This window comes from Podarcis filfolensis, assembly GCF_964270895.1.
Source record: "Podarcis filfolensis genome assembly, chromosome: 15".
NCBI classification, from domain to species: Eukaryota; Metazoa; Chordata; class Lepidosauria; order Squamata; family Lacertidae; genus Podarcis; species Podarcis filfolensis.
The window spans coordinates 2694186-2720776 of NC_139618.1; the positions used below are offsets into that span (position 1 = coordinate 2694186).

At 53.0% G+C, this 26591-nt stretch overlaps 1 protein-coding gene and 1 long non-coding RNA gene across 4 annotated transcripts in view; both read left to right on the top strand.

Moving 5' to 3' along the window:
- Positions 1-26591, top strand: part of SPECC1 (sperm antigen with calponin homology and coiled-coil domains 1) — a 108508-nt gene that overhangs the window by 57272 nt on the left and 24645 nt on the right. For both annotated transcript variants that reach the window (XM_083587549.1, XM_083587550.1), the window contains 7 exons: positions 1173-2695; positions 6172-6379; positions 7687-7760; positions 8433-8614; positions 19017-19162; positions 20618-20718; positions 23798-23879. In XM_083587549.1, coding sequence (XP_083443675.1) covers positions 1173-2695; positions 6172-6379; positions 7687-7760; positions 8433-8614; positions 19017-19162; positions 20618-20718; positions 23798-23879 — 2316 coding nt within the window. The remainder of the gene's footprint in view (positions 1-1172; positions 2696-6171; positions 6380-7686; positions 7761-8432; positions 8615-19016; positions 19163-20617; positions 20719-23797; positions 23880-26591) is intronic.
- Positions 11961-15672, top strand: LOC310750238. 2 transcript variants are annotated; one of them, XR_014542008.1, is made up of 3 exons: positions 11961-12136; positions 12332-12580; positions 13653-15672. It is a non-coding gene; the product is annotated as an uncharacterized lncRNA (long non-coding RNA). The 2 variants fall into 2 exon arrangements; XR_014542007.1 differs by having other exon boundaries at positions 11961-12580.

Here is a 26591-nt window from a genome sequence, read left to right on the forward strand (position 1 = left end):
CGGGAGAATCGAGTGTGTTCCTGTCCCAGTCGATTCTCAGCACTTGGCTTTTCAGAGCTGGGGGGGGGGCGCCTTGTTGGGGAACTGCCTGGGAGGCTCCCTCTCTGTTTCCTTTTGGCCGGATCATTCCCTCCTCCTCGCAGTTTCTGGCAAGAGAGCGCAGCTCGCGATCTCTCCGGGTCGCAGCCTGCCCTCGCATTCCACGCAGGGTGCCTGGGGCCTTTCCGCCAGCGAGAGGCGGGCAGGCTCCCTCTGAAGGTCATCTCTGGGGGGGAGGGAAATGGCACCCGCCTCAAACGGAGCTTTTGTTCCGCCAGGCTTCGCTCCCCCAGTGGAAACGTTGGCCCGCTGCCGCCCCCCCCCCGAGAGTTCGCGCTCACAATTGCTGTAGTGAGCAGGTGGAGGTTGGGGCAAGAGCCAGGGAAGGGAGTAGGTGAGGGCAAGTCAGTGGATAAAACTATGCCCAGACGGAGATAGCAAAAAGCGTTTCTCCCTCTCTCGTAAAACTAGAACTCATATTCCAATGCATAGTGAAACTATGGAACTCCCTGCCACAGGAAGCAGTGGGGGTCCCCAACTTGGATGGCTTTAAGAGAATAAGTACTTGTGGGCATACAAAGAAGCTGATTGCTGGGAGATTCAGGGCAGAGGGAATTGTTTTGTTGTTTGTATATTACATTTGCATGCCACCTTGTACTTCCATCGAGCTCAAGGTGGTGTATGTACATGGTTCTCCTCTTCCCCCTTTTCACCCTCGCAGCAACCCTGTGTGGTAGGTTAGGCTAAGAGATGGTGACTGGCCCCAGGTCACCCACGGAGCTTCATGGTCAAACGCTGGTCTCCCAGGTCCAGTGCTTTAACCACACCGGCTGCACTAAAGTCATTCTGCACCTAGTGTGTAGTTAAACTGTGGAACTCCCTCCCACTGGAGGCAGTGATGGCCTTTAAAAGAGGGCAAGACAAATTCACGGAGGAGGAGAGGGCTATCGATGGCTACTAGCCATGGTGTCTGTGCTCTGCCATCGCTATTGGAGGCAGCAATGCTTCGGAATCCCAGTTGCCGGAAACTGCAGGGGGGAGGGTGCGGCCCTGTGTTCGAATCCTGGTTGCTGATTTCCCATCAAGCCCTTATGCTCCAGGCGTTAACTGCCTTTCTCTTCCTGCTCTCCCAGGTTCCATCCCGTCGGCGAAGCGCACCGGGATCCCAGCCCCGCGGGAGCTATCGACTGCCCCGGGCAGAGACAAGGCGGCCCTGAGACCCAGGAAGGCTCAGCCCAGCCCCACTTCCTCCGGGGCGCCGACGCCCACCAAGCATTCGCGCCCGGCCCCCAAGTGCAAGAATGAGGGGGACGCCGGCGATAAGGCCACGCTGGAGTCGCAGGTCAAGGAGCTGCTGGCCGAGGCCAAGGCGAAGGACTCGGAGATCACCAAGCTGCGGAGCGAGCTGAAGAAGCACCAGGACCGGGAATGGGTGCACTGCGAGCTGGACCACCCCGCAGGGGTGTCGCCAGCCGAGGCGGAGCCCCTGGTCCGCACCCTCCAGGACCAGAACCGGGCTTTCCAGAGGGAGCTGCTGAGCCTCGGGGAGGAGAACCGCCTCTTGAGAGAGAAGCTCAGCCGCCTGGAGCAGTCACCGCTGTCAGACACCCTGAGCAGCAGCGGGGGCTGCGGAAGCAGCCTGGCCACCCCCACCACGCAGGAGTCGAGCTTCGGCAGCCCCACGCAACCCTCCGGGAACCCCCGGGCCAACGGGGGCACAGCCCCCCTGCGGAACTCGGGGTCGTCCAGCAGCGACGTCACCAAGGCGTCCCTGTCCCCGGACGCCTCAGACTTTGAGCACATCGCGGAGGCGCCGTCCAGGCCCCCGTCATCAGGGAGCCACCCCTCCCAGGCCCCGCAGGACTCCCCCACCGGGAGCTCCCCCAACAACGCCAGCGACCTCTCGGTGGCCTCGCTGACGGAGCGGATCCAGAGGATGGAAGAGAACCACCACTGCACGGCCGAGGAGCTGCAGGCCACGCTCCAGGAGCTCTCCGACCAGCAGCAGGTTGTGCAGGAGCTGACAGCAGAGAACGAGCGGCTGGCCGAGGAGAAGGCCCTGCTGGAGGGCTCCTTCCGGCAGCACCGCGAGAGAGCCGAGCAGCTTGGCCAGGAGAACGAGAAACTGGCGGCCCTCCTGCAGGAGCGGCCGGCTGGCGACGACGGCAAGGCCAAGACCATCCAGGAGCTGGAGCAGCGGTGCGGGGAGCTGCAGGAGAAGGCCCAGTTTGAGCGGGAGAAGCTACTGAACATCCAGCAGCAGCTGACCAGCAGTTTGCGCGGCCTGGAGAGGGAGCACCAGGAAGCCCAGGCGGCCACCCGGGGCCTGCGGGAGGAGGCCGAGCGGCTGGGAGGCCTGCTGGAGACAGAGAGGCAGGGCGCAGCCGGTCTGGCCAGGGCCCTGGAGGACTGCAAGGTGGCCCTGGAGGGGCTGAGGATTGAAAACGGCTCGCTCCGGGCCCAGCTGGACAGCGCCAAGCAGAAGGCGGCGGACATGGACACCGTTGGGCGGGGCGGGGACCCCGGCGCCATGCAGGAGATGCTGAAGGGAGCCCGCGGGGAGAGGGACCAGCTGGAGCTGGCCTGCACGGAGCTCAGGCAGGAGCTGCTGAAGGCGCACAGTGAGGTGAAGACCCTGCAAGGGCAGCTGGCCAAGGTAAGGATTGCTGGGGAGTGGGGAGAGCTCAGCGGAGCCTCCAGATGCAGGGGCAGTCTATCCCTAAATGTCGGCTGCTGTGAAGCAACGCCAGGGCTGCTTCCCAGAGGCTTCTGGCTCACCGTTGTGAGAGACCTAGTGAACCTGCCGGGCTTTTCTTGTGTTGGGTCGGTGCCCCTGGCTGTTGCACCAGAAGGTTGGTGGTTCGAGCCCACCCAGGGATGTTAATGTGGGCAGGATTCTTGCACTGCAGGCGGGTTGGTCTAGATGAATCTCAAGGTCCCTTCCAGCTCTGTGAGTCCATACGGTTGATCTACATTCTGCCTTAACCCCAAGGCTCCCAAAACCAGCGAGCAGCATTCATATGCAAGAATGCAAATGAAATATACAATAAAAGCACAATATTTTCAGCCATCGAAACAAAATTTTAGAAGCATCAAAATCTTGTAATCAGGTAAGGTTTTCCTAGGCACCGTGCCCTGGAGGTCGCAGAAACCTTCCTTTTTAACTTCCTTCTTTGCAGGAGTGAAGAAGTCGACTGAATCACCTTTTTGGTGTTCCTTCCCTCAGACCCTGTTAGATGTTAGTCCAGACCGCTCAGCATACTGGCTTTCATAGCTCATGTGCATAGAGATTTCTGCTCCCTCAGAGGGCCTAGATCTGTTGCTTTCTGGAGTTTGTCTCGGCTACGTAGCTGGACCCCATTTTCTTGTAGCGGATTTGCACCGTTTGCAAGAGGTCAGCTGCGCTGATGCTAACAGGGAAAGGAAGGAAGGACTCTGGTTCCTTGCTCCCTGAATACTGAAAGTTCTGGACAGCGTGTGTAGTTTGGTCCCTCTTGCCCTGTTTTATATACTTGTGAAGCAGTTTCCACACAGGGCATTTACTGTGAAGTAGCCACGCTCTGTTCTCTCCCTCTTTGTGGAGCCGTGAGCAAAACGGCTCTATTTGGTTTCTCCCTTTCCCCCTGGCAGCTTGTAAAATCTTCACTGTTTTGATTCAGTTAAATAGAATAATAGAATTGTAGAGTTGGAAGGTACCCAAGGATCATCTAGTCCAACCCTCTGCAATGCAGGAATATTTTGCCCAACATGAGGCTTGAACCAACAGCCCAACCAGATCCCTGTGGGAAGCCCAAGAGCTCTCTGCCCTCCTGTGGTTCCCAGCTACTGATATTCCAGACTGCCTGGTTATGGAGGCAGAGCTAAGCCCTTAACCTCCATGAATTCACCCCTTCCTCTCTTAATGCCATCCAAGCTGGTCGCCATCACTGTCTCCTGTGGGAGGGAGTTCCACAGTCCAACGGCACCCAGAGAGCCAAGAGTTAGCCACTCCTGGTACAAACAAGATGGACACAGGCCAACCAGCAATCCGATTGAGTCTGAAGCCTCCCCTGTGCATCCAAAATCTGGGCAACACAGTCACAAGCTCCCTTCCCTGCAGAACTGCATCCGTTTGGACATTTAGCTGAATGACCCTATTCACCGCAATTGCAGCAATTTCCTCCTTCCTGGTCCAGCCCTTCAGCACTTTCCCCCCTCCTGCCCCAGACAGATGGACCTCATTAGCAGCTCGGTGGTTTGTTTGTTTTCCGAGAGAGACCAGGTGCTCTCGCTGTGCTCAGAGAAAGGGGGGAAACACAATGGATGAGTGCATGTTAATTCTCTTGGCGAGTCTCGCACTCGTAACCCAAGCCTGCAATTAACCTTCGCTGCTGCCCTGCTTGGAAACCCCACCTCCCACAGTTAGGGAGCGGCCCGTGGGAAGAACTTTTGCCGGGACGGGGGGAGCCGGGATACCCTGCCAAAAGTCACCACCTGATTTATAGAGAAGTGGAAACTCTAGGTGTGTTTTTGGCCGAGGCTGGCGATGACCGTAGCAAGTGCGAAGGAGTGGGATGGTTGCTGGGCTGTATGGAAATCTGCAGAGAAGCTGATGCCTATTTAAAAATCGTTGTTTAACGGGGGTTTAAACTGCCGAAAGATTTTTTTAAAAAAACAACAACACAGACATCCTAAGTTTCATCCTTTCCTTCCACTTAGATTTGGGGTTGTCACCACCTACATTCTGCTCAGAGTTGAAACTGGTGGACCCATTGACTTCTGTGGGTCTTCTCAGTAATGCTAATATTCCCAGAACTGGGTGTTCTCCTGTCATCTGTTACTGTATTTTTCGCTCTATAAGACGCACCAGACCACATGATGCACCTAGTTTTTGGAGGAGGAAAACAAGAAAAAAAAATATTCTGAATCTCAGAAGCCAGAACAGCAAGAGGGATCGCTGTGCAGCGAAAGCAGAAATCCCTCTTGCTGTTCTGGCTTCTGGGATAGCTGCGCAGCCTGCATTCGCTCCATAAGACGCACACACATTTCCCCTTACTTTTTAGGAGGGAAAAAGTGAGTCTTATAGAGCAAAAAATATGGTATATTGTCTGCCTCCTCCTCCGGATTTAGTTCAAAGCTCTCCTGATCACGTTCTCAAGGCTCTTAGCAAGCACATTATTGCCAACTGCTGTGAGGTGCAAGCCCATCTCTTGCCAGAACTCCTTCTTCAAGGAAGCGGAGACCATGATCCAAGCAGCCAAACCCTTCCTGGCGACTTCCGCTATTTCCCCCGCTCTTCCTGGGACACAGCCTTTGACAGGAAGGAGCGTTGGAAAGACCACCTGCATCCCAGGGCCCTTCAGTTACCTGCCCAGAGCCCCATGGTCCCTTCCAACACCTTGAAGGCTGTGTCTGGCAGTATTGTTGGTGGCCACATGAATCAGGAGGATGGGGTTGTGGTCAGTGGGCTTTATAAGGCTTGGCAACTTCTTTCTCTCATTGTGAGAAGAAAGCACACCTCCCGGGACATCCTGTTCCCTCTGCACATGGCTGCCTCTGTCCCCTCTCCTCACCACAAATCTCTTCCACACGGTCTTCTGAGGTTGGCAACTTGCTGGCCCAGAATCAGCATCCAAGGTGAGGGCATGGAAACGATTTTGCAGCTCCGCTAACACAGCCTGGTTCCTGACGGTCCTGTTTCTGTATGTCACACTCCTCCAGAGGTTCGTCTCCTGCAATGAGCGAAGAACTTCCTTTTATCTGTCTCAAATCTTCCAACATTCACCCATGAGTTCTGGTGCCCATGAGTTCTGGTGTTGCAAGAGATTATTGCGGCCAGGCTATCCGTCCCTGTCCAGGAGCAGCCAGAGGTGGCTAGACTCCCCAAATAAGACAGCAAACCCAGTTTATTGGGGCAGGCATCACAGATATGGTCCTTTTCATTTTTTTTTATTTAAATGGAAGCTGGTGTTCTCTGGGGAATTAAACACTATGTGCTCTCCACCTGCACTTATCGGTGGCACCTTAGCATCGCACAGTGCAATAATAGAATGATTGTAGAGTTGGAAGAGACCCAAAGGGTCATCTAGTCCAGCCCCCAGCGAAGCAGGGATCCTGGTTCGACTTCTCACCCTTTTCTCTCCTTCCGTCCAGACTGAGAAGGAGCGCGCTCAGCTGAAGGAGACCTGCGACCGTCAGGCGGACCAGCTCAGCCGAACCAACCTCAAGCTCCAGGAGAAGATGTCGGAGAACGAGGCCGAGTTCAAGAACCTGAAGGAGACCATCTTTGAGCTGGAAGACCAGGTGGAGCAACACCGGGCGCTCAAACTGCACGACAACCAGATCATCAGCGACTTGGAGAGTAGGTGGAACCAAGGGGGGGAAGGATTTAGGACAGTGTTGTTGTTGTTGTTGTTGTTTAGTCGTTTAGTCATGTCCGCCTCTTCGTGACCCCATGGACCAGAGCACGCCAGGCACTCCTGTCTTCCACTGCCTCCCGCAGTTTGGTCAAACTCATGCTGGTAGCTTCGAGAACACTGTCCCACCATCTCGTCCTCTGTCGCCCCCTTCTCCTTGTGCCCTCCATCTTTCCCAACATTGGGGTCTTTTCCAGGGAGTCTTCTCTTCTCATGAGGTGGCCACAGTATTGGAGCCTCAGCTTCAGGATCTGTCCTTCCAGTGAGCACTCAGGGCTGATTTCCTTCAGAATGGAGAGGTTGGATCTTCCTGCAGTCCAGGGGACTCTCAAGAGTCTCCTCCAGCACTATAATTTAGGACAGTATGTAGAGAGAAATTGCAAGCAGGTTATGGAGTCGGCAGGGATTGCTTGAGATTCCCGCCCTCCAATAAAGAAATAATTTTCAATTTAGTGCTGCCTGTTTGGGAAGGAAGCGGGGGGGGGGGGGAGAGGCACAGCATGCCTTTCACAACAACAAGTGAAGGATGTCGCCAGGCTGCTGTTCCAAGCAACAAATATCCGATAAGATGAAGTGGGGGCAGAAGCCTTTTGCAGGGGCAGAAACAGGGTCCAAAAAGAGCCGGTGGTGGTGTAGTGGTCAGAATGTCAGACTAGGGCAACCAGGGTTCAAATCCCCTCTTGGACATGAAGCTCAGCGGGTGTGACTCTGGGCCAGTCACTGCACCTCTCAGCCCAGGCCTACCTCACAGGGTTGTTGCTGGGGGTTATATGAGGAAGGGGAGAACGACGCACACGCCGTCTTGAGCTCGTTGGAGAAAAATAGTGGGATATAAAGGCAATAAAATAATAAGATGATTGCTGAATTGGGGCCGGCCGGCATGTGAGATCGCCACCTGCTGGCGAAGCTGTTTTGCAAGCTGAGACAGAAGCAAATTAGCTAGGTTAGGGCTACGATCACTTAATTGGGGAGTAAGCCCCACTGTGTACAGTAAGACTCAACTTTTGAGTAAATGTAGGGTTGTGCTGCCAAAGGTGTTCTGGGCATCAGCAAGTTTTTTAGTGTTTGGACTCTGAAGAAGGGTATTTTATTCCATGCTGTGCATTCTTTTAAAACTGCAAGCCGTTTTGGGGGGCAGAAAGGAGGTCTGGCTCAAGATAAGGTCACTTCCCTGTGTTACCTTGGCAGTGTCTTCGGTGCCCTCCCTCTCTGTCCTATCTCAGTAGACTCTCCCTACCTTCCCTGTTCCCAGGTAATCTACTGAAAATGGAAGTCCAGAAGACGGATTTGGAAAGGCAGCTGAAGACCCTGAACAAGCAGATGAAGGTGAGAAGGGAGCTTGGTGGCAGGACATCTGCCTTGCATGCAGAAGGTTCCAAGTTCAGTCCTTGGCAGCATCCCCAGGTGGGGCTGGGGAGGACCCCTCACTCAGAACCACGAGGTCTGGAATCCCGACAGGTGTCCATCCGACCTCTGCTTAAAAGCCTCCAGCTTTAGAACAAACTCAGGTGTCACCAATACGGCTGTCGCATTTCCAAAACTTAGCACCTGCTAAAAACTCTTCTGTTTCAACAAGCCTGCCCAAACGAAAGTCAACGTAATTTTAATCTGTTTTAGCGTTTTAACTTTTGTATGTTTTAAAGTCGGGCGGTGAATTTGTCTCGATTTTAATGCTTTATCTTTTTCAAACCCCTTTGAGGCTTTTTTTAAAAAAAATCAAGCGGTGTTTGAATTTCATTAAATGAATATGTAAGAGGAGGGTCTCTGCCCGAAGGAGCTTACAATCTAAGAAGAGGCTCCAAACCGGGGGGGGGGGGGAGTGTCCTTCTGCAGCCTCCCTCCCACGCAAAGTGAGAGCGACTGTCTTGTTGTGCCGGCGTCCACGAGAACTGATGCCAACCGCCCTCCAACCTCCCTGCGGTGCTGGCCGCTTTTGTCGGGCGAGTTTCAACCTCTTGCTTCCTCTCCTCTCCCCTCCCTCTTTCCCTCCGTCTCCAGGAGGACACGGCCGAGTGGCGCCGCTTCCAAGCCGACCTGCAGACGGCAGTGGTCGTGGCCAACGACATCAAGTGCGAGGCCCAGCAGGAGCTGCGGACGGTGAAGCGCCGGCTGCTGGAGGAGGAGGAGAAGAGCGCCCGGCTGCAGAAGGAGCTGGATGAGGCCCAGGGCGGAAGCACAAGGTGCGTGGGGCACCGGGCCAGTGGCTCTTTGTAGGGGTCGCAGGCACCCAGGGAAGTTTGCACTCCCTTTGCTGTCCATGCCTTCGCATTCTTTCTCTGTGTGTGCCCTTTTCCAAGCAGGTTCCGTTGCATTTCCTGTTTTATTTTTGTACGCAAAGAGCCTGTCTTCCATGTATCGCATGTCATCCGGGGCCCTTTGAGAATCGCCTTTCCCTTTGGCCAACAACGCTCTGAATTTACTTCAGTGAACCGCACCAGTTGGGGATGTTCAGGGCAGCTTTTACTCATACAGAACAAAGGTAGACTTCCCAGGCCTGTAAACTACATGGGCTTAGAGAGAGGCATCTCCTTCGCCTTTGCTTTGCCCATGCATAGAAATGAAGGGATGCGGGTGGTGCTGAGGTCTAAACCACGGAGCCTCTTGGTCTTGTTGATCAGAAGGTCGGCGGTTCGAATCCCTGCGGCGGAGTGAGCTCCCGTTGCTCTGTCCCAGCTCCTGCCAACCTAGCAGTTCAAAAGCATGCCAGTGCAAGTAGATAAATAGGTACCGCTGTGGCGGGAAGGTAAATGGAGTTTCTGTGTGCTCTGGTTTCCGTCACGGTGTCCCGTTGCGCCAGAAGCTGTTTAGTCCTGCTGGCCACATGACATGGAAAGCTGTTTGCGGACAAACGCCGGCTCCCTCGACCTGAAAGCGAGATGAGCGCCACAACCCCATAGTCGCCTTTGATTGGACTTAACTGTCTAGGGGTACTTTTCCATTTTAGAAATTAAGTCACGTTCTCATAGGGAAAAGCACATCTGTCAGGGCTGGATGCCTGCTTCGGCAGCAAGAACAGGGTGCCCGCTGCACAAACATTCTGAGTGAGCAGATTCTTCTAACAATACCCTTCCGCACTCCCTTTTCCCTTCTCTTCACATCCTTCTGCCTCCCACGTGGCTAAGAGGAGGAATGTAGAAATTTCTGCTTTTAATGAACCGCACTTCCCCGTGTCGTCCCAACCAGGAACTGTTGGTGAACTATGCAGGCAACTCCCCATTTACATACAGCTGCCAGGAGCCTGGCAGTGGGACCCTGAAATGAGGAGCACCCTGGAGAGTCCTGGCTCATAAGGAGACCCTCCCCCGAGCCCGAAGAGGGCTTTGTTGAGGCTGCTCAGCCTTCCTGCCCAGCAACTGATGGGCAGGGTGGTGCATTGACCGCCGCCACTTCCTCGCACCTGAGCAGTCTCAGCAAAGCCCCACTGCCCCTCCAGCTCACGAGGAGACCCTCCCTGGACCCCTAAAGAGGACATTATCTTTGGGCTCTCGTGAGCCAGAGGCTTGTTGAGGCTGCTCAGCTGATACGCAAATCACTGTCCCTCCAGCTCGTTTCATCTTGTTCCTTCTCATGCGCCTCACAGTAAACCGTGGTTTGTTGGGCTCTCATGCACCTCACACTAAACCATGGTTTGACTGGCTCCGCAGTCCAGAGGGTCTCACCCTGCTCGTGAGCCAGTCCCTCTTGTTCCTCCCGTCCCGCAAACGCAAGCAAAATGCCCGTCGTCATGGCGACTGGGATGCGTGCAAAAGTGAGCAAGGGTTTCCGGTATACAAAACACCCTGAGGACGAACTTCCATTTCCTGCAGGAACACATTTTTTTAAGGTTGTTCATTTGGTTAATTTGAAGAGCGAACAGCAGCCGGGGGTCAGCTGAGGACCCTCTTCCTTTGCTGGCGTGAAGGGGAACTTGTTCCTAAGGGAAACCGTGGGGGGGGGGGTCTCTGGTGAAGGTTTATCTTCAGTTGATCTGAAGGGCAGGTTTATCTTCAGTTCTCAGTGGCGCTTCCAACTGCGATTTCTTGGTCGCACCAGCATGTGGCAGAATGCTGGCAATTGACGTTTTTTAGAGTGTGTGTGTGTGAAAGAGAGAGGCTTACCTCTTTTCTACCTTGGGAGTCAGCTACATTTCATTCAAACATGTTATTGAGGTGGGGGGGTGTTGCAAGGGGACCCGACAGATCTGTGAAGGCGGAGGTGAGGTCTTTTCAGTGGCGGCTTGGCCTGATTGGCTGCGTTGAACTTCCAGGATCAGAGGCCGTCTATCCTTGATTGCAGGTTTCTGAAGAGCCCCCACAAATGAGGGCTGCGGCCTTCAGCCCTTGTTTGCTGCAGTTGGTCTAGGCCAGGGTTTCTCAAACTTTGGTCCCCCGCCTGTTGTGGGGCCACAACTCCCGTCATCCCTGACCACGGGTCCTGCTAGCTAGGGATGATGGGAGTTGTAGTTCAACCACAGCCGATGACCCAAGTTTGAGAAACCCTGGCCTGGGCCTTTGGCCTGATCCAGCAGGTCTTGGAGTCATAGAATTGCAGCGTTCGAAGGAAGCCAAAGGGTCATCGAATTCAAACCTCTGCAATGCAGGGGTCACTGCTAAGCAGAAAACCACAGCTGCAAGCAATCTGTTGCACTTTCACACATGCACAGATATGCACACACAACGGAAATGCCATGTGTCTGTCCCCTGGATGTGTAAAATATCAACCCTAGTTGGATGCACTCCTGTTCAGACCTGCTCCTTCAGTGTTTCCAGGTCAGGAGATGCAGACGGACTGTTTTTCCTGCTGGGTCCATGATATGGAAAACATGAGATGAGGAACTATCTCTAAAAAAAACACCCTCAAGCCTCACCTGGTTCTCCCAAAGGGCGTGTTTTCTGTTGAAGGAGTCTTGCTTTATCAACCTGCCTCTCTTGTCTGTTTCGCTCGGTGTTCTCCCCCTTTTCCCCGCCTCTGTCCAGCTTCCTTGTCGTATCGCAAATTCGATTGCGCCGTGGAACCTCCAAGCAGCCAGCAGCGCCGAAACCACCCTGATTCTGCTGACTTTTTTTAGTCCGTAACATTATTCATTACTCGTTGCAGTGGGTCTGGCCCACCCCACACACTTGTGGGGCGGATCAGCCTACTGCATCTCTGGGCGCGTGTTGGAGGGGGCAGTTTTTTGTCCTCCGCAGACAGCGATACAGCGAGACCTCTTAAAGCCAAGGAAACGTCAGCTCTGTGGCCGGACTTGGCAGTGCAAATTTGCATAATTTATTTTGCATAATTATGGAGTGAAGAGAGGTATGAAGGCTCTGAACCTCCTTTCCTCTGACACCCTCCATGTGATTTCAAGAATATCTCTGCCCATTCATAAGGACTAGCAGCTTGCTTTTTCTTTTTGCAAAGGAAAGCTGAGGTCCTCAGTCTACACAGCCTGTCCTGGCCCCCCAAAACTAGCCTCCGGCACCTCAAGGGCAGTGGAGGATGCTGTCTTGCCACCAGCGTCAGGGTAAAACTGAGCTGTCGGCCTCTCTGTGGGGGTGCCATCAAACCGCCTGCCCTTCCAGCTTGGAGTGCCTGTCATTTGACTTCCTTCCGACTTCTTTCCCACAACAACACAAGCCCCCCTTTCTCTCCACCACTTTCACTCTCACATTCCCTTTCGTTCCTGGAGAGGATACAGAGCGCAAACCCCCCGAGGTCTCCAAAGCACACCTGAACTGAAGGTAAGAGGTTCTCTGGCGGTGCAAAGGGCAAAAAACCCACCCCTCACGCCTGCTCCCAGCCCTAATAACCCTCTTCCTTCCCACATTTTTTTTTTGCTCTTTGCACATGCCCCGAAGGCTGCATTGTGCTTTAACAATTTTATTTCCATTTGTTTGCTTTCGTTGCTTTTTTTAACCTCCCTTTCTCTCTTCTAGAGTCCAGCTTTGCGCTGTGTGTGTGTACTAAGCCCCCTCGTCCGCTGGTGTCTCCCCCTCACGTCCTGTTCCATGTGTGTCGCGGCTGTCCCGTCTTGCAGAGGCTTGAGAAGGCTGCCGGGCTCTCGCTTTTAACGGTCACTCCCCAAAATGGGGGGGCGGGGAGGGGAGACCTTTTGTTTAACACCCCCCCCCCCCGTCTCCCTCTTGATCACAGTTTCAGAGGAGCCTGTCTGGAGCGGAGAAGAGGTTTGTTTCGCAGGCGTGATTGGGTTCAACAGTGGTGTGGGTTATTATTTACTATTTTTCATTTATTTATCGCGTCACTTTCACCCAAAGGCCCAGGGGTGCCTTAAAAGCAATTTAAAACAACTCACAGCCATAAAAATAAGGTGGCAGCTCATGTGTCAATAGCCAGAGCAAAAGAGGCGTGTCTTCGGCATTCCCCAAAGGCTGTGCAGTGAAGGGGCCAGGCACCACCTCTGTGGGGAAGGAGTTCCCCAGCTTGGGGGCCATCCCAGAGAAGGCCTCGCTGAGGGTGGAGGAACTACCATGAGCGCCTTTCCCTCTGTCTCAAGATATTTGGGGCCTGAGTTGTTTAGGCCTTTAAACACCAACGGATAATGGTACAAAAAACTCTGGGCAGAGTCAAAGGATCTTATTTTGGCAGGAGTCTTGACCATTGTCGGAGGCGATGAGAACCTTTCCAAGGAGGGCTGAGAAGCTGATAATAAAAAAAATTGTTCAAAATTCAGGGAGGGAGGTTGTGTGTATTCTTTCTCAGCAATCCATACAACTACTCCTCCCTCATGTGAAAAATGGGCCTCAGGGCTGCCTTGCAAAGATCAAAGTTCTTAGTCAACAGCAGCAAATCGTTGCTCCCGTCTGCCTCTGATTTCCCATGAATGGTCTGAAAAGGGGCTGTGGGATGAAGACCCCCCCCTCCAGTTTGCAAGCACTTCCCAGCCTGGTCGCCTGGAGAATGATTCCCCTTGCCACAGGCGACTCCCAGTTCCCGTCAGGCAACAGGGTCAGGGACAATGGGAGCTGGACGCAGAATGCATGGGCCTTCTGGACATTGTTGGGCTCCAGCTCCCATCACCCCTGACCACTGGGCATGCTGGGTGGGGCTGGTGGAAGGAGGGAGTCCACTGACGTCTCATCCTGGATGGAGGCAACGTTGCGTGAGCTTGATACTCCAGTGGCCTGGCTCAGTATACGTTTCAGGTGTGGGGGGTTTCAGTTCATCCATTTTTTTGGACTCCGCCTCCTGTCAGCATCCCTTAAAGCCCACCTTTGGTCTCCCTTTCTCTTTCCACAGATCTCTGATCCCAGTCAATTAGCCTGGATGAAACACACCGCCCAGCCCAGGGGCTCAGGACCGCCACATGTAACAGCTCCTCCTTGAAAACGTGGGTGAAGAATACAGGGTTTTAAACCGGGAAAGAAACATCTGAGCACTTACAACAAAATGATTTTCCCGGCATTTTCTCCAGACCGTCATTCCTGCGTGTTCTCTGTCTTTTTTCCTCTCCAAAACCTAACTTTTTAAGGGGGAGATTTATTCTCCCTGAAGGCTACGTGAAAGCAATATGTGAGACGCTGAAGTTTCGGGGTTGCTGCAGGCCCCCAGTTTTGCATTCTGATGCTTCGAGGTTTTTAGAACGACCCAGCTCCGAACACGGGAAAGAGCTGGTAATCTGCACACTTGAGGTGCTCCGCTGAGAACGACCTGCCGCCGCACGTACCTCTTTGTTCTGGGTTTGCCACGGCAACTGTCCACACGGAGCACGAAGCAAATGTCCGTCCGGTGGGGCTGAGAGTTGCCCATCCATCACCTGGCGGTCTTCACCTGCCTGGATGCTTCCTCAATGTCCAGCGACAGGGACCAGCCACTAGGTGGCAGTGCACGACTTGAAACCCAGAAACCCATTTGCTGTTCTGCAGCCTATGTTCTGCATACCACTTGCTGCTGCTTTTCCTGAGATCTGAAGGCGGGAAAGAAGAAAGGGCAGAGGGCAGTGAGGGTCAAGCGAGGATGCCCTCCGTAGCTGCACTACAGAGCCGTCTTCCTGCGCCCCCACTTCTCCCCCCTTTGCAAACTTGGAAGCTCCTTGAATTCTGACTTGCAGGGGGGCGCTGTGGGTCTCTCCAACTTGAAGCCACCCTTTTGGATTACAAGAATGCTTTTAAAACGTTGGGCTTGTGTCGCTGGCGTTTCAGCCCGGGAAATGGCTCCTTTTCCCCCAGACCAAAAGCACCAAGCTGGTGGATCCCTGGACCCCACGACCCTGCAGAGAGTCCTCTCTACTGAGCCGGCAAAAGGGTGGTCCCATCTATCCCTTGTGAAGGCAATCGGAAGCCCACGTTTTGTTTTATTTTGTTCCTCAGAATCTTTACTCAGGGGAAGTCTGTGGCATGACCGACGCTCATCCTGAAATGTCCTGTCTCTGCATTCTTGCAGAACAGTTGCTGAGAAATTTGCACAAGTTGACTTTGAGGGTCGGCCGCGGCCAGCCTCTGAGCCAAATATGGATCGGAGCCATTTAGCCCTCCAGCCCCAGAGATGCAAGAAAGAGCATGGATGAACAGTGTCTTCTCTCGTTATTTCCCCCCAGGGGTCCTTGGCTTGTTTCCTCCCGCCGCCTTCTCATTGTAGCTCCTCTCACAAGTCCCCGGGAGGTAGAATGTTGTGAAATTCCCTTCCAGTCGGTTTCTTTTAAGAAGTGCCGTTTAACTTGAAGATTCGCTTCTTCTTTCCTCCTCTCTTCCCGTCGCATTTTCCTTTTGTGCCGTGACCGTGCGCCTGCAGGCAGGGACTCATCTCTCACCTTGATTGTCTGTATGTAAGCCACTCAGCTTTCGGGCTGAGGAGCGGGTTGCAAACACTCCAGATCAGTAACAGCAAGGGGAGGGAAACTTCCAGCCTCGCACTCCTGGGGCCCTTGCGTAGTTTCGCAGAAGGCATTGGGGTGCAGAGGAACACTGGGATCCCAGCAGGTCTCTGCTGAGATTGTGCGACACATACGAACTTCAGACACTTCGCTCGATCAGAAGCACTGAGGTCAAGCCTGGAGGCCCACAACCTCCTCTCATGGGTGTTGGGGAAACCCACAAGGGCACCCGCCATGGGGCAGATCCCACCTGCAGACACTGGTGTGCAATTTGGGAATGCTCTGCGATCGGACCACTTGACTTCCATACTTGTAAACATGCTTGAACCGGTAATGATGACAATTTGCTGAGCCACGTGTATATATGTCTGTGTGTAAGAGAGGGAGGGAGACTAATATTTCAACAGACCTGTACAAAACTGCAAATAAATCTGCGACTGGCAGCCAGGTGCCCTTCTCCGCCTCTTCTCTCTATACCTATGTCAGTTTAAAATAACTGCTGCGCCTTCCTTAAACGTAGATGTGATCACAGTGGATCTCCCGTGTGTGTGTATGTGTAGATTTCTACCTGGCGAGCACATCCACACAGGTGATGCTGGCTAGCTGCGCGGTAAGGCTGTACCGCTGTTTACGTGAAGCCTCCAGCTCCTGAGGCAGTCTACCTCTGAAGACCATTGGCTGGGGAGCAACGGTGAGAGAGGCAGGCCTTGCCTCCAAGTCCCATGTCTGTGTGTTTTCCAGGAGGCACTGTGGGAAACGGGGTCCTGGAATAGACAGGCCTTTTGTCATATCTGCTGGAGAAAATCTTCTGTTCTGTGTGAGCACCTGCTCTTTTTTTGCACTATACATACGCAATAGCCACCTGTGCATTCATGCCCAGTAGCCCTTTGAACCCAGTAAAAGGGTTTTGTTGTCTCCAACCTGATGAGCTCCAGATATTTTAGGTCCACAACTCCTACCCACCCCAGGTCCAGACATGGCCACTTGGGCTGGGGGTGATAGGAGGTGTCGTCCGAAACAGGGCTGTGTCAGCTAGGGTTGATAGGAACTCTGGAAAAGCAAAGGCCATCGCAGCAGATTGGTGTTTAGCCGGCTGCCGCCTCGGGAAATGCTTAAAAACAACTTTGTCCTCATTTTATCATCACAGGGGGTCGGGCTGGATTATCCATTGGGTCCCTCCCAACGGCACAATTCTGTCATTCCCCACCTGAGCAAACCCCGTGCCCTTTTTCCTCTGGTCGGGTGCACAGCCCCAAGGGGTGGTAGTAATAATAATAATAATAATAATAATAATAATAATAATAATAATAATAATTTATTTATACCCCGCCCATCCGGCTGGGTTTCCCAGACTCTGGGTGGCTTCCAACAGAATATTAAAATACAATAGTCTGTCAAACATTAAAAGCTTCCCTAAACAGGGCTGCCTTCAGATGTCTTCTAAAAGTCTGGTAGTTGTTCTTCTCTTTGACATCTGGTGGGAGGGTGTTCCACAGGGCGGGCGCCATCACCGAGAAGGCCCTCTGCCTGGTTCCCTGTACCTTGGCTTCTCACAGCGAGGGAACCGCCAGAAGGCTGGCTGGAACCCCCCCGTCCTCATTCCCCTGCTCCGCTGCCCTCCTGCAGAATCCGACCTCTGCTTGGCCTTTTGTGCCCTGTTAAAAAAAAAACAGCCCAGCTGCTGCCCCTTGTACGCAGGAGCCGGAAGCACGCCACTCCAATCTGCTAAAAAGCGAAACTGAAAAAATCCTAGCGGATGTCCCTTCTTCCTAAATTCTGTTCCTTCCGCACCCTGTATTGGATCAGGCCAGGACTGGGGCGATCAGTCCCCAGGGGACTTTTTGCCCCTCTCACTGCTCTCCCCGTCGCTAGGCACAAAATCTGGGCATTTGGCAAGGGGCAGGTCAGGTGCTGTTCACCCGCAGACAGTGCCTCCATTGAGCTGTGAGCAAGGCCCCCCCACCTCGGCCTGCCGTTCATTGCCCCCGCTTCCCAGGGGCTCTTGTGCTGCAGAGACAAGGCTGGGATGCCAAAAGGGGGGGGGAGAGAACCCCCTCCATGTACACCTCCCCACCCCACCCCAAAGTATTCAGTGCCTATTAATAGCCCAGCCAAAGCCACGCAGCTGTTTGGGAATGGACTGGGTGCCAGGGGGAGGGAGAGAGAGAGAAGGGATCTCACGAGGCTCGGAGGAGAAAAGACAAGCTCATTCAGCGCAGAATCTGATGGTCTTTCATCCGTCTCGTGTGCCTGTTGTCATCATATCCCCTTTCCTGCATCCACATAAATTGCATTGCAGGTGGCGAGTCACATTTAAAAACGTTATTAATGGGAAAGCAACTGCTGCAGCCACGAGTCTCAAAAACTGACCACTCCAAAAGACCTTAAGTTTGTTGGTTTTCAAGGGGTACCATAAGAATTATACTTCTCGTTATGTTAAGCCTAGATAAGTTGTTTGGGGAACAGGGGGACAGAACAGCTGGTCCTCTGCACCTCTTAGCGTGAAATGCACCTTCCGATATCTCAAGGGCTGTTGCTTGGAATATGGAGCAATCTTGTTTTCTCCTGCTCTGGAGGGGTGGACCCAAACCCAAGTGACAAGAAAGGAGTTCTGACTAAACAGCAGGAAGAACTTTCTGACAGTAAGAGCTGTTCAACTGTGGGACGGTCTCCCTTGGAAGGTGGTGGTCTCTCCTCCCTTGGAAGTTTTCCAGCAGAGGTTGGACGGCCGTCTGTCATGCATGATCTAGTTGCAGATGCCCTCTTATCAGGAAGTCCGTTCTCCACAGTGTGGGAATCAGGCACCTCCTAACCTTTGGAACTCTCTGCCATTGCATATCAAGCAGGTAGACCATGGCTCTTCAATCCTGCTTTGGCAGTCAATGTTCCTTTTGCTGGCAGCAAATTATAAAGCTGGGGGGGGGGGGGAATGCAGCAAGAAATGATGATGAATATTTAGCTTTTGCATTATCTCTGTCCTCCTTAACGTTATTCAACAGTGCTTTTACATTATTTCTGTCACCCTTGTCATTATTTTATAGCGCTTTTACTTTATCTCTGTCCTCATTATACTGCATTGCTTTTACATTATCTTTGTCACCCTTACAGCGGGTCAGTGTTGGTATAGGAATGGGCCAATCTTGTCAATTTCAGTCTCTCTCTTTTCTCCTTCTTCAGTTCATTCTGCCACACTCCTGCATCTGTTTGCTGTTCGTTTTTTTCCCAAATCCTCATGAAAACTCTTCATCATTTTTCGGGAATATTTCTCCCAATATAGACACTTTTTGTTTTTGCAAGCAATTCCCCCCGACGTAATGCATTTTTGTATGCTGTTTTCGCTCGGACACACGAGTTGGGAACCTTTGGCGCCCTGATGTTGCTGTGTTGCAACTCCCAGCAGCTCCAGCAAGCATGGCCAATGTCGGTGATGGGAGTTCTAGTTCAGCAAGATCTGGAGGGCCAAAGGTTCTCCACATTATCCCATTTTGTTCCATTTGAAGAACTGCATCACAAAATCCAGAGACGTGCGGCTTTCTAAGGACAGCTGCACATTTGTTTCCCACGCTGTTTCAGGATTGCGAGGGGTTGGGCTGGATGACCTTTGGGGGTCCCCTCCAACTGTACAACTCGATGATTCCAGGAAGTGGGAAGGAAGTTCAAATGCAGACAAATGCAGGCAAAATCCCTGGGCCTGTGCTCTTTCACACCCACCCCACCAGGGTTTCCGCTCAGGGACTCCAGCAGATCGAGGGGATTCCTCCCTCTCACCTCCCTCTCATCTCTCCTTCCAGGCCAACCATCGAGGTGATGGACGCAGTCGAGGCGGATCCTGCCAGCCGCTGGCAGGGGGTCTCCGTCAGCCGTTCGTCGCCGACGCCCCCCGAGTCCCTGGCCACCGTCAAATCGTTGATCAAGTCGTTCGACTTGGGGTGCCCAGGTAAAAAAACCCAAAACGCCACGGAGCTGAGGGTCTCTTATTTCTCTGACAAATTGTCTTCTTGCGCCTCACCCAGCTCTCATTCGTATTCCCTGTATGGATTTGTTTGCAAATGCCTTTATACATACACCAGGGCTCTGTGCAGCACTATGCATGCAGCAAAACAGAATTTTAAAACAGTGCAAAATGGTGATTCAAATGCAGGGCTAATCGGGAGGGGAGACTCCTGCAGTTGCGCTAAAATCCTGCTCGTGGGCTTCCCATAATGGGCATCTGGTTGGCCACTGGGAAAACAGGGTGCTGGGGTAGAGGGGCCCCCTTTGGCCTGATCCAGCAGCCCGGCTGTTTCGATGCCATAGATGGAACCCAGGACCTCCATGCCAACAGATACTCTGCTGCTGAGCTGCAATCCTTCCTATATATGCCGAGTCAAACCTTACGTTTTAGACTGAAAACAAGGTGTGCTGCTGGATCAGACCAGCTTCCCTGCTTCCAACAGGGGACAGCCAGTTGCTTCTGGGAATCCTGCAGTCAGGCATTACAGGGCTTTTGGGGTGGATTTAAAAGGGGTTGGGCAAATCCATGCCTAAGGATAAGGCTGTCAATAGCTACTAGCCACTGAACGCCCCTGAATATGCCCCTGAATACCACTAATTGGGAATCACAAGCAGGCAGAGCGCTGTTTGAACTCAGGTCCTGCTTACAGGCTGCCCATTGGGGCATCTAGTAGGCCTGTGTGAGGACAGGATGATGACCCAGATAGGCCTTGTTCAGCCTGACCCAGCAGCCAGACTCTTCCTGCAGCCTTTTATAACACACTTCCTTCCATTTGACCTCACTTACCATCAGTGATGGCAGCATGTAGCCCTAGGCCTAGCTGGCACCTAGTTGGCCACATTGAGGGCAGGATACTGGCTTAGATTGGCCCTCTTGGGCCTGGTTTATATCTGGCGTCCATTTATATCTTGCTGCCCTCACTCTCCATTTGCCATCAGTGACGGCAGTGTGCAGCCAAATCCAGTTAGCCACCGTGAGAGCTGGATGCTGGCCCAGAAGGGGCCTCCTCTGGCCTGATCCAGCAGCCAGGCTCTTCCTGCAGCTATTTATGTCACACTGCCCTCACTCTCCATTAGACCTCACTCTCCATCAGCGATGGCGGCATGTAGCCCTAGCTCTGGCTGGCCACAGTGAGGGCAGGATGCCAGCCTAGATGGGCCCCATTAGGCCTGGTCCAGCAAGGCCGCCTCTTCCTAGGCCCATTTACATCACCACACTGCCCTCACTCTCCATTAGACCTCACTTGCCATCAGCGATGGCAGCAACCAACCCCAGCACCTCGTCAGCCACAGTGAGAACCGGGTGCTGGACTTGGCGGGTCCCCTTTTGGCCTGACCCAGCAGCCAGTTCCTCTGCCCTTCCACAAAGACCAACCGGCTGCTTTCTCTTCCCTCGCAGGTGGTCCGGGGCAAAGCGTTCCTGTCCACAAGGTCTCCCGGAGCCCCCTCAGTGGTATTCCCACCAGGACAGCTCCGGCTGCTGCCGTCTCGCCCATCCAGGTACGGAAGAAGCAGCCCCCTCCCTTCCTTTGTGGTCTTTGGGTGCTGGACGGACTTCAGGGAACCTTTTATGGCAGGGGAAGAGAGAGGTGGGGGGGGGGAGGTTCAGCACGTCGCCACCAGGAAGGGGAAATGGATCTGTTTGTTTCTTTTCTGCAAAGGCACCAAATATCGGCAGATCAAAGCGAAGCCCTTGGTGGGCCCCAGCGAAAAGCCCCCCCCCCCTTCTGACCGCCTCTCGGAATCCAGCAGCGGAGGTCACTTTTGGGGCTGTCTTCAAAATAATAACAACGATCCGGTTTTGATCTCCCCCCGCCCTACTCCCCAGAGCCCTAATAAACAATAAATGCTCAGGGCGTGGGCGGTGATGGGGAGGGCAGGGGCCAAACCCTTGGGGCGCGTGCAGAGAGATATGCAGAAGTCGGGAAGAGAGAGCCAGGCCAAGCTGAAGTCCCCTCCGTTCAAAGGGACCCGAAGAGCCATCTAGTCCAACCCCCTGAAAAGCAATGGGGAGGTGGATTCAGTTTTCAACTCTAAATCTATTTCCAATCTGACCTTTTTCAAAAATCCTCCCACCCACAAAGTTTTTTAAAAGGTTTTAAATGTTTGCCTTCCTTTGCTGCTCCTTCGGGTTTGTTTCTTCAATTGAGTTTTGTTCAGACAGATAAATGCCGTGATGAACATCGCATGTGTTGGGGCAGGCAGACCCTGAGTTGTGTCTCTTCCCCTAAAAAAATAAAGCGAGATCCCCGTCCTCCTGGTTCTGAGTTAAAGTTTAGCAGAGTTTCTTTAGGTTTAGCTGAGATGGAAGGGAAAGATTAATCGGACCCCAGGAAGCTGCCTTATACCATTGATTGATCCATCTCAGTATTGCCTGCACTGACTGGCAGCAGCTTTCCAGGGTTTCAGACAGGGCATCTTTTTCCCAGCCCTTGCCCAGAGTTGCCAGGGATCAACCTGCAGCGCTGTTTTCATCTAACTCAAGTGCTCCACTGCTGGGCTGCGGCCCTTTGCCCTGCCTCTCCTGACACACGATTAAGATCGGTGCTGAGTGTTCGCTGTCCTCCTGCAGACACTCTGTGTTCTCCCTGCCCTCCATGTTTCTTTTCTTTCTTTACTAAACGCTCATCCTCAGGTGATCATGCAGAGGCACACCCTCCCCTCTCCCTTGCTGCCCTCTCCCTCTTCAGGGAATCGTCCGCCCATCCCTGAGCACCTGGGGTGATATAACAACCAGCTTAGGGTGGTGTTTTCCAGAGTGACCCAGCAGGGATGCATCTGGAGGAACTGGTAATTTATGAAACAATGGAAGCAGGAGGGGAGACTCCCTTCCACCCCACCCAAGACAGGTGCTCCATTCGAACGGGTTCCACCGCCTTTTCTTGCAGAGGCAGCCCCAGGAAGCTGCAAGGGACCAGCTCCTCTCCCTTTTCGTCCGCCTGCCATATCTGCAGCACCCCCAGGATGCTGGCTGACGCCCAGAGTGAGGATCACCCCGAAAGGAGCTCTTCTGCTTCAGTTTGGAGGGGCTTCAGGCCACGCAAGCCACTGTGGTGCAGTGCTTAAGAGTGCCGGACGCAGGAGACGAGGGTTCCAGTCCCCACTCGGCCGCGAAACTTTCACCGGTGGTGATCTTGGAACACTGCCTGCCTCTCAGCCTCACCTCCCTCGCAGGGATGTTGTGGGGGTTAATAGAGGAGAGGGGGACCCATGTATGCCACCTTGAGCTCCCTGGAGGAAAAGGTGGGACATCAAGGTGGGATGTACGGGTATAGGGTGCTTTACAAATTTAATAACAAATAAAATAATAAATCATAGAATCATAGAGTTAGAAGGGACCCTGAGGATCATCCAGTCCAACCCCCTGCGATGCGGGAAATATACAACCATCTCATACGCAGATTGAACCTGCAACCTGGGTGTTACCAGCACCACACTCTAACCAACCGAGCTATCCAGGCACAGTTAATAATAATAACAATTGGGGTCTATCAAGGCGCACACTGGACTGGCTATCATCCAGTTTTCAAACAAGACAGGAAACTAGAATCCTGAGGGAATCCAAATTCTCTGCCTAGGGAAAAAAAAGAAAGATGACTCGTGTGATGTGCAGGAGTTGTTTTCAAAAGGCCTTGTGAGGTTTTTGTTTTTTTACATTTTTGTGCAGCCAAACAACATCAGTGGCCCAGTGGCTGGTTTAGACCGGGGGCCCATCTATCTAGTCCAGCATCCTGCTCTCTCTCACCTTGGCCAACCAGGTGCCCTTCATGGGAAACCAGCAAGCAGGATCTGAGTTCAAGAGCCCTCTCTCCCCTCCTGCAGTTTCCAGCAGTTGGTATTCAGAACCATGGCTGCCTTGAACCGTGGAGGCAGAGTGTAGCCATCATGACTGATGGCCACTGATGGCCCTTCTCCTCCATGAATCTGTGTGAAGAAGTCTTTTAGAAGACAGCTGAAGGCAGCCCTGTTTAGGGAAGCTTTTAATGTTTGATTCATTACAGTATTTTAATATTTTGTTGGACGCCGCCCAGAGTGGCTGGGGAAGCCCAGCCAGATGGGCAGAAAATAAATAAATTTATTATTATTATTATTATTATTATTATTTATTTATTTGTCCTGAACCTCCCAACATCCGGCTTCAATGGGTGTCCAGTGATATTCTAGTGTTAGGACAGAGAGAAAAGCTTTCCTCTCTCCACTTTCTCTGTGCTGGGCATAATTTTGCCAACTTCTCTCATGTCCCCCCTTACCTGCCTCTTCTCTACGCTAAAAAGCCCCAAATGCTGCAACCTTTCCCCAGAGGGGAGGCTCTCCATCTCCACCAATCCCCCCTCTGTGCCTGGTCTGTGTTTCCATGAAACAAGCCCCACACACATCCCTGGGGGCATATTCTCCCCCACCTCCCGATTCAGAGCAGAATCTGCCTGGGGAAAAATTGGCTGAATGTGTCTTGACAGCAACCAGATGGGAGCTTCCTTCTCCTGGGGGTACATACCTTCTGTCTTTGCAGATGTGTGGTTTAACCAGCCGTGTAACCGGCTAAATTCTGTGGTCGTTTCTCTCTCTGTTTTGGTTGCAGAGACACTCCACCTTCAGCAACCCAAAGCCCTCTGGGAAGGCATTTTCCAAGCACGCTGATCTTCCAGAGCTTCCCTTGGCAGGTGAGTTGTAAGAATAGCAAGCAAGGCCTTCTGGATGCAACACCTCCACCTTCTAAAATCAGGTGCTGTCGTGGGCCAGTTCCCCACCAACCTGTCTTCAACCAGCCCCAATTGCCAGCCTTTCTACTCGCAACCAGCTCAGGGGGTCGCTTCCTTCTCTATCTCAGCGTTTCTCCTTGCAGAACCCATCACGGCTTAGGACCCTCGTACCTACGGGACCGCCTCTCCCGGTATGCCCCACGGAGGACCTTAAGGTCCATAAATAGTAACACCTTAGAGGTCCCGGGCCCTAAGGAAGTCAGATTAGCCTCAGCCAGAGCCAGGGCCTTTTCAACACTGGCTCCGGCCTGGTGGAACGCTCTGTCTCGTGAGACCAGGGCCCTGCAGGATCTGATTTCTTTCCGTAAGACAGCGTTGTTCCGCCTGGCCTTTGGCTTGGAATCAACTTGATCCATTTCCCCTCTTTCCTTTTTCCTTCCTCCTTCTGTGATGGAACTCCTATTTGGGGACTTCCCTGGCTTTTTTCTGGCCCACGTTGGACCAGTCTGGATAGTTAGCCTTGGTGAAGATTTGACGTTTTCATCCCCCAAAAAGTTTTTGAGTTTCTGCTGAAACGAGGCTGCATTTTAATGTTGTATTTTAATCTTGTTTTTTAAGTTGTATTTCAATCAGTTGTTTTATATCTGGTGTTAGCCGCCCTGAGCCCGGTCTTGGCTGGGGAGGGTGGGGTATAAATTATTATTATTATTATTATTATTATTATTATTATTATTATTATTATGGCTGCTGGGTGCAAAATGAGAGCCAATTGCCTCCACCTGCCATTGGTTCTAGCGCCACCTACTGTTCAGCTCCCTGCTTTCCACCCTGCCAGCCCCAGCGAGCACCAGCCAGAGCAGAGGGGCCGACTTTCTTAGTTGTGACTGCGTGTGTGTCCCCCACCACCACCTCTTGCCACTGAGATGGGCAGCTGGTTTTGAGCCTGACATGATCGGGGCACTTCGACTCCCTCCCCGCGCAGTTCCTTCCTCTTTCTCGGCGCTTTCCCTCCCTCGGTGCCCGTCGGGCAATGCTGTGGCTCAGAAGGATGAGTCACAGCCAGCCAACCTCCCAGGCTGCGTGTGTGTAGGGGGGGGGTCCGCTTCCCCACCCCCAGCACCTCCCGGGTCCTCTTGAGAGAACAGCAGTAGCCCGTGGGGTTCTTCAGCGATCTGACAGCAGCCCAAGCTCCCCTTGTCCAAAGACATTTGAATCCCATGCGTTGTGTGGGTGTCATCTGCTGAAAAGAGCATCAGCCTCAAAAGGCACTGACGGCGCAAAGGCCGGCCGGCCGCACACTCTTTGGTAACACTGGGATTTAGGGGGACAGCTAACGAGGCCGAATGTTGGAAGACTCAGGGCAGATAAAAGAAAAGTCCTTTTATTCATTTATTCAGAGTCGTAGGTCAACAAATGACAAATCTTAAAACCGAATAGAGTCTCAGGCCAAAACGCATACATATGTATGGGTGGAACAAGCTTGCAACTAATTCGCAATTAAGAGTTGCGTATCTCTTTTTGCAGTGCGGAAAGAGAACCTTGCAACCCTGTAGCTGAAGCATTTCTTATCAAGTCCCACCGAGCGCCATAGGGACGTTCTGCTGATTTTATGAGTGATCTTTTCTGAGTGCAAATGAGTTCCTCTTCCGGTTACCTACGTCAGGGCTGATGGGATGTGGAGGCCGAGAAGCCACAGGCTTAGAGGACCATAGAGGACCACAGGCTCCCCACCTTCCTGCGTTGTGAATCTCATCTTCTTTTCTAACTAGGAGACTGCAGCCGTCAGTATGAGGGGTCGATCCACTCCTACAGGCAGCAGCAAGATTCTCCATTTTTGAGTGAACATGCGGGGGATTACAGGCAATCCTTTTCCCCCCACAGGGGTTATGTTTCGGACCCCATGCACGTCGGCAGGACCCGTGTAAAGTGTTCCGCCCCGCCCTGCCCCCATTCTGCCCTTTTGGTGACATTTTAGGGTCACTTTTGGGGTTTGGCGCCGTGTGTGTGTATGCGCGACTGCATACAGGATGTTCTACCTTCACTCTTGAAGGCATTAATGCCTCTAAATCCCAGTTGCTGGGAGTCACCAGAGTGCGGAGCGTGCTGTTGCGCTCAGGCCCTGCTTGTGGGGGCTGTTCCTTGCAGGTGTCCGGTTTCTCCCACTCGAGGCAGCTATGCCCACCAACCCGGGGGGCTTTAAGAGAGGTTTAGAATCATAGAATTGCAAATTCACAGAGGAGGATGAAGCTGTGGCTGGCTGCTAGCTGCGATGGCGATGTGCTACCTCCCCTCTCGGAGGCAGTATACTGGGGAATCGCAAGCGGGGAGGGAGTTGCTGCTGCACTCAGGCTCAGCTTCTGGGGATTCGCGCTGTGGCAACTGGTTGGCCATCGTGGACTAGACGGGCCTCCTTTGCCCGCTGCTCTTGTGACGTCATTCTTACGCTCGTGGTTCTTACACTGACTTACACAACCGGCCCACCTATGTCAGTATTGTCCACTTCCCCTCTACCCCTTGTCCAATGGCACTGGCAGCAACCAATCCCTCCAGCGGGTCTCCACACGCCCAGTTTTCCTCGGGACGGCATTGGTTGCTTTTTTAGAGAAGCAACTTTTTAAAATGAGGAACCAAAGAACCTGCTCTACGTGCAGGGGAGGCTTTTTTTCTCAGAGC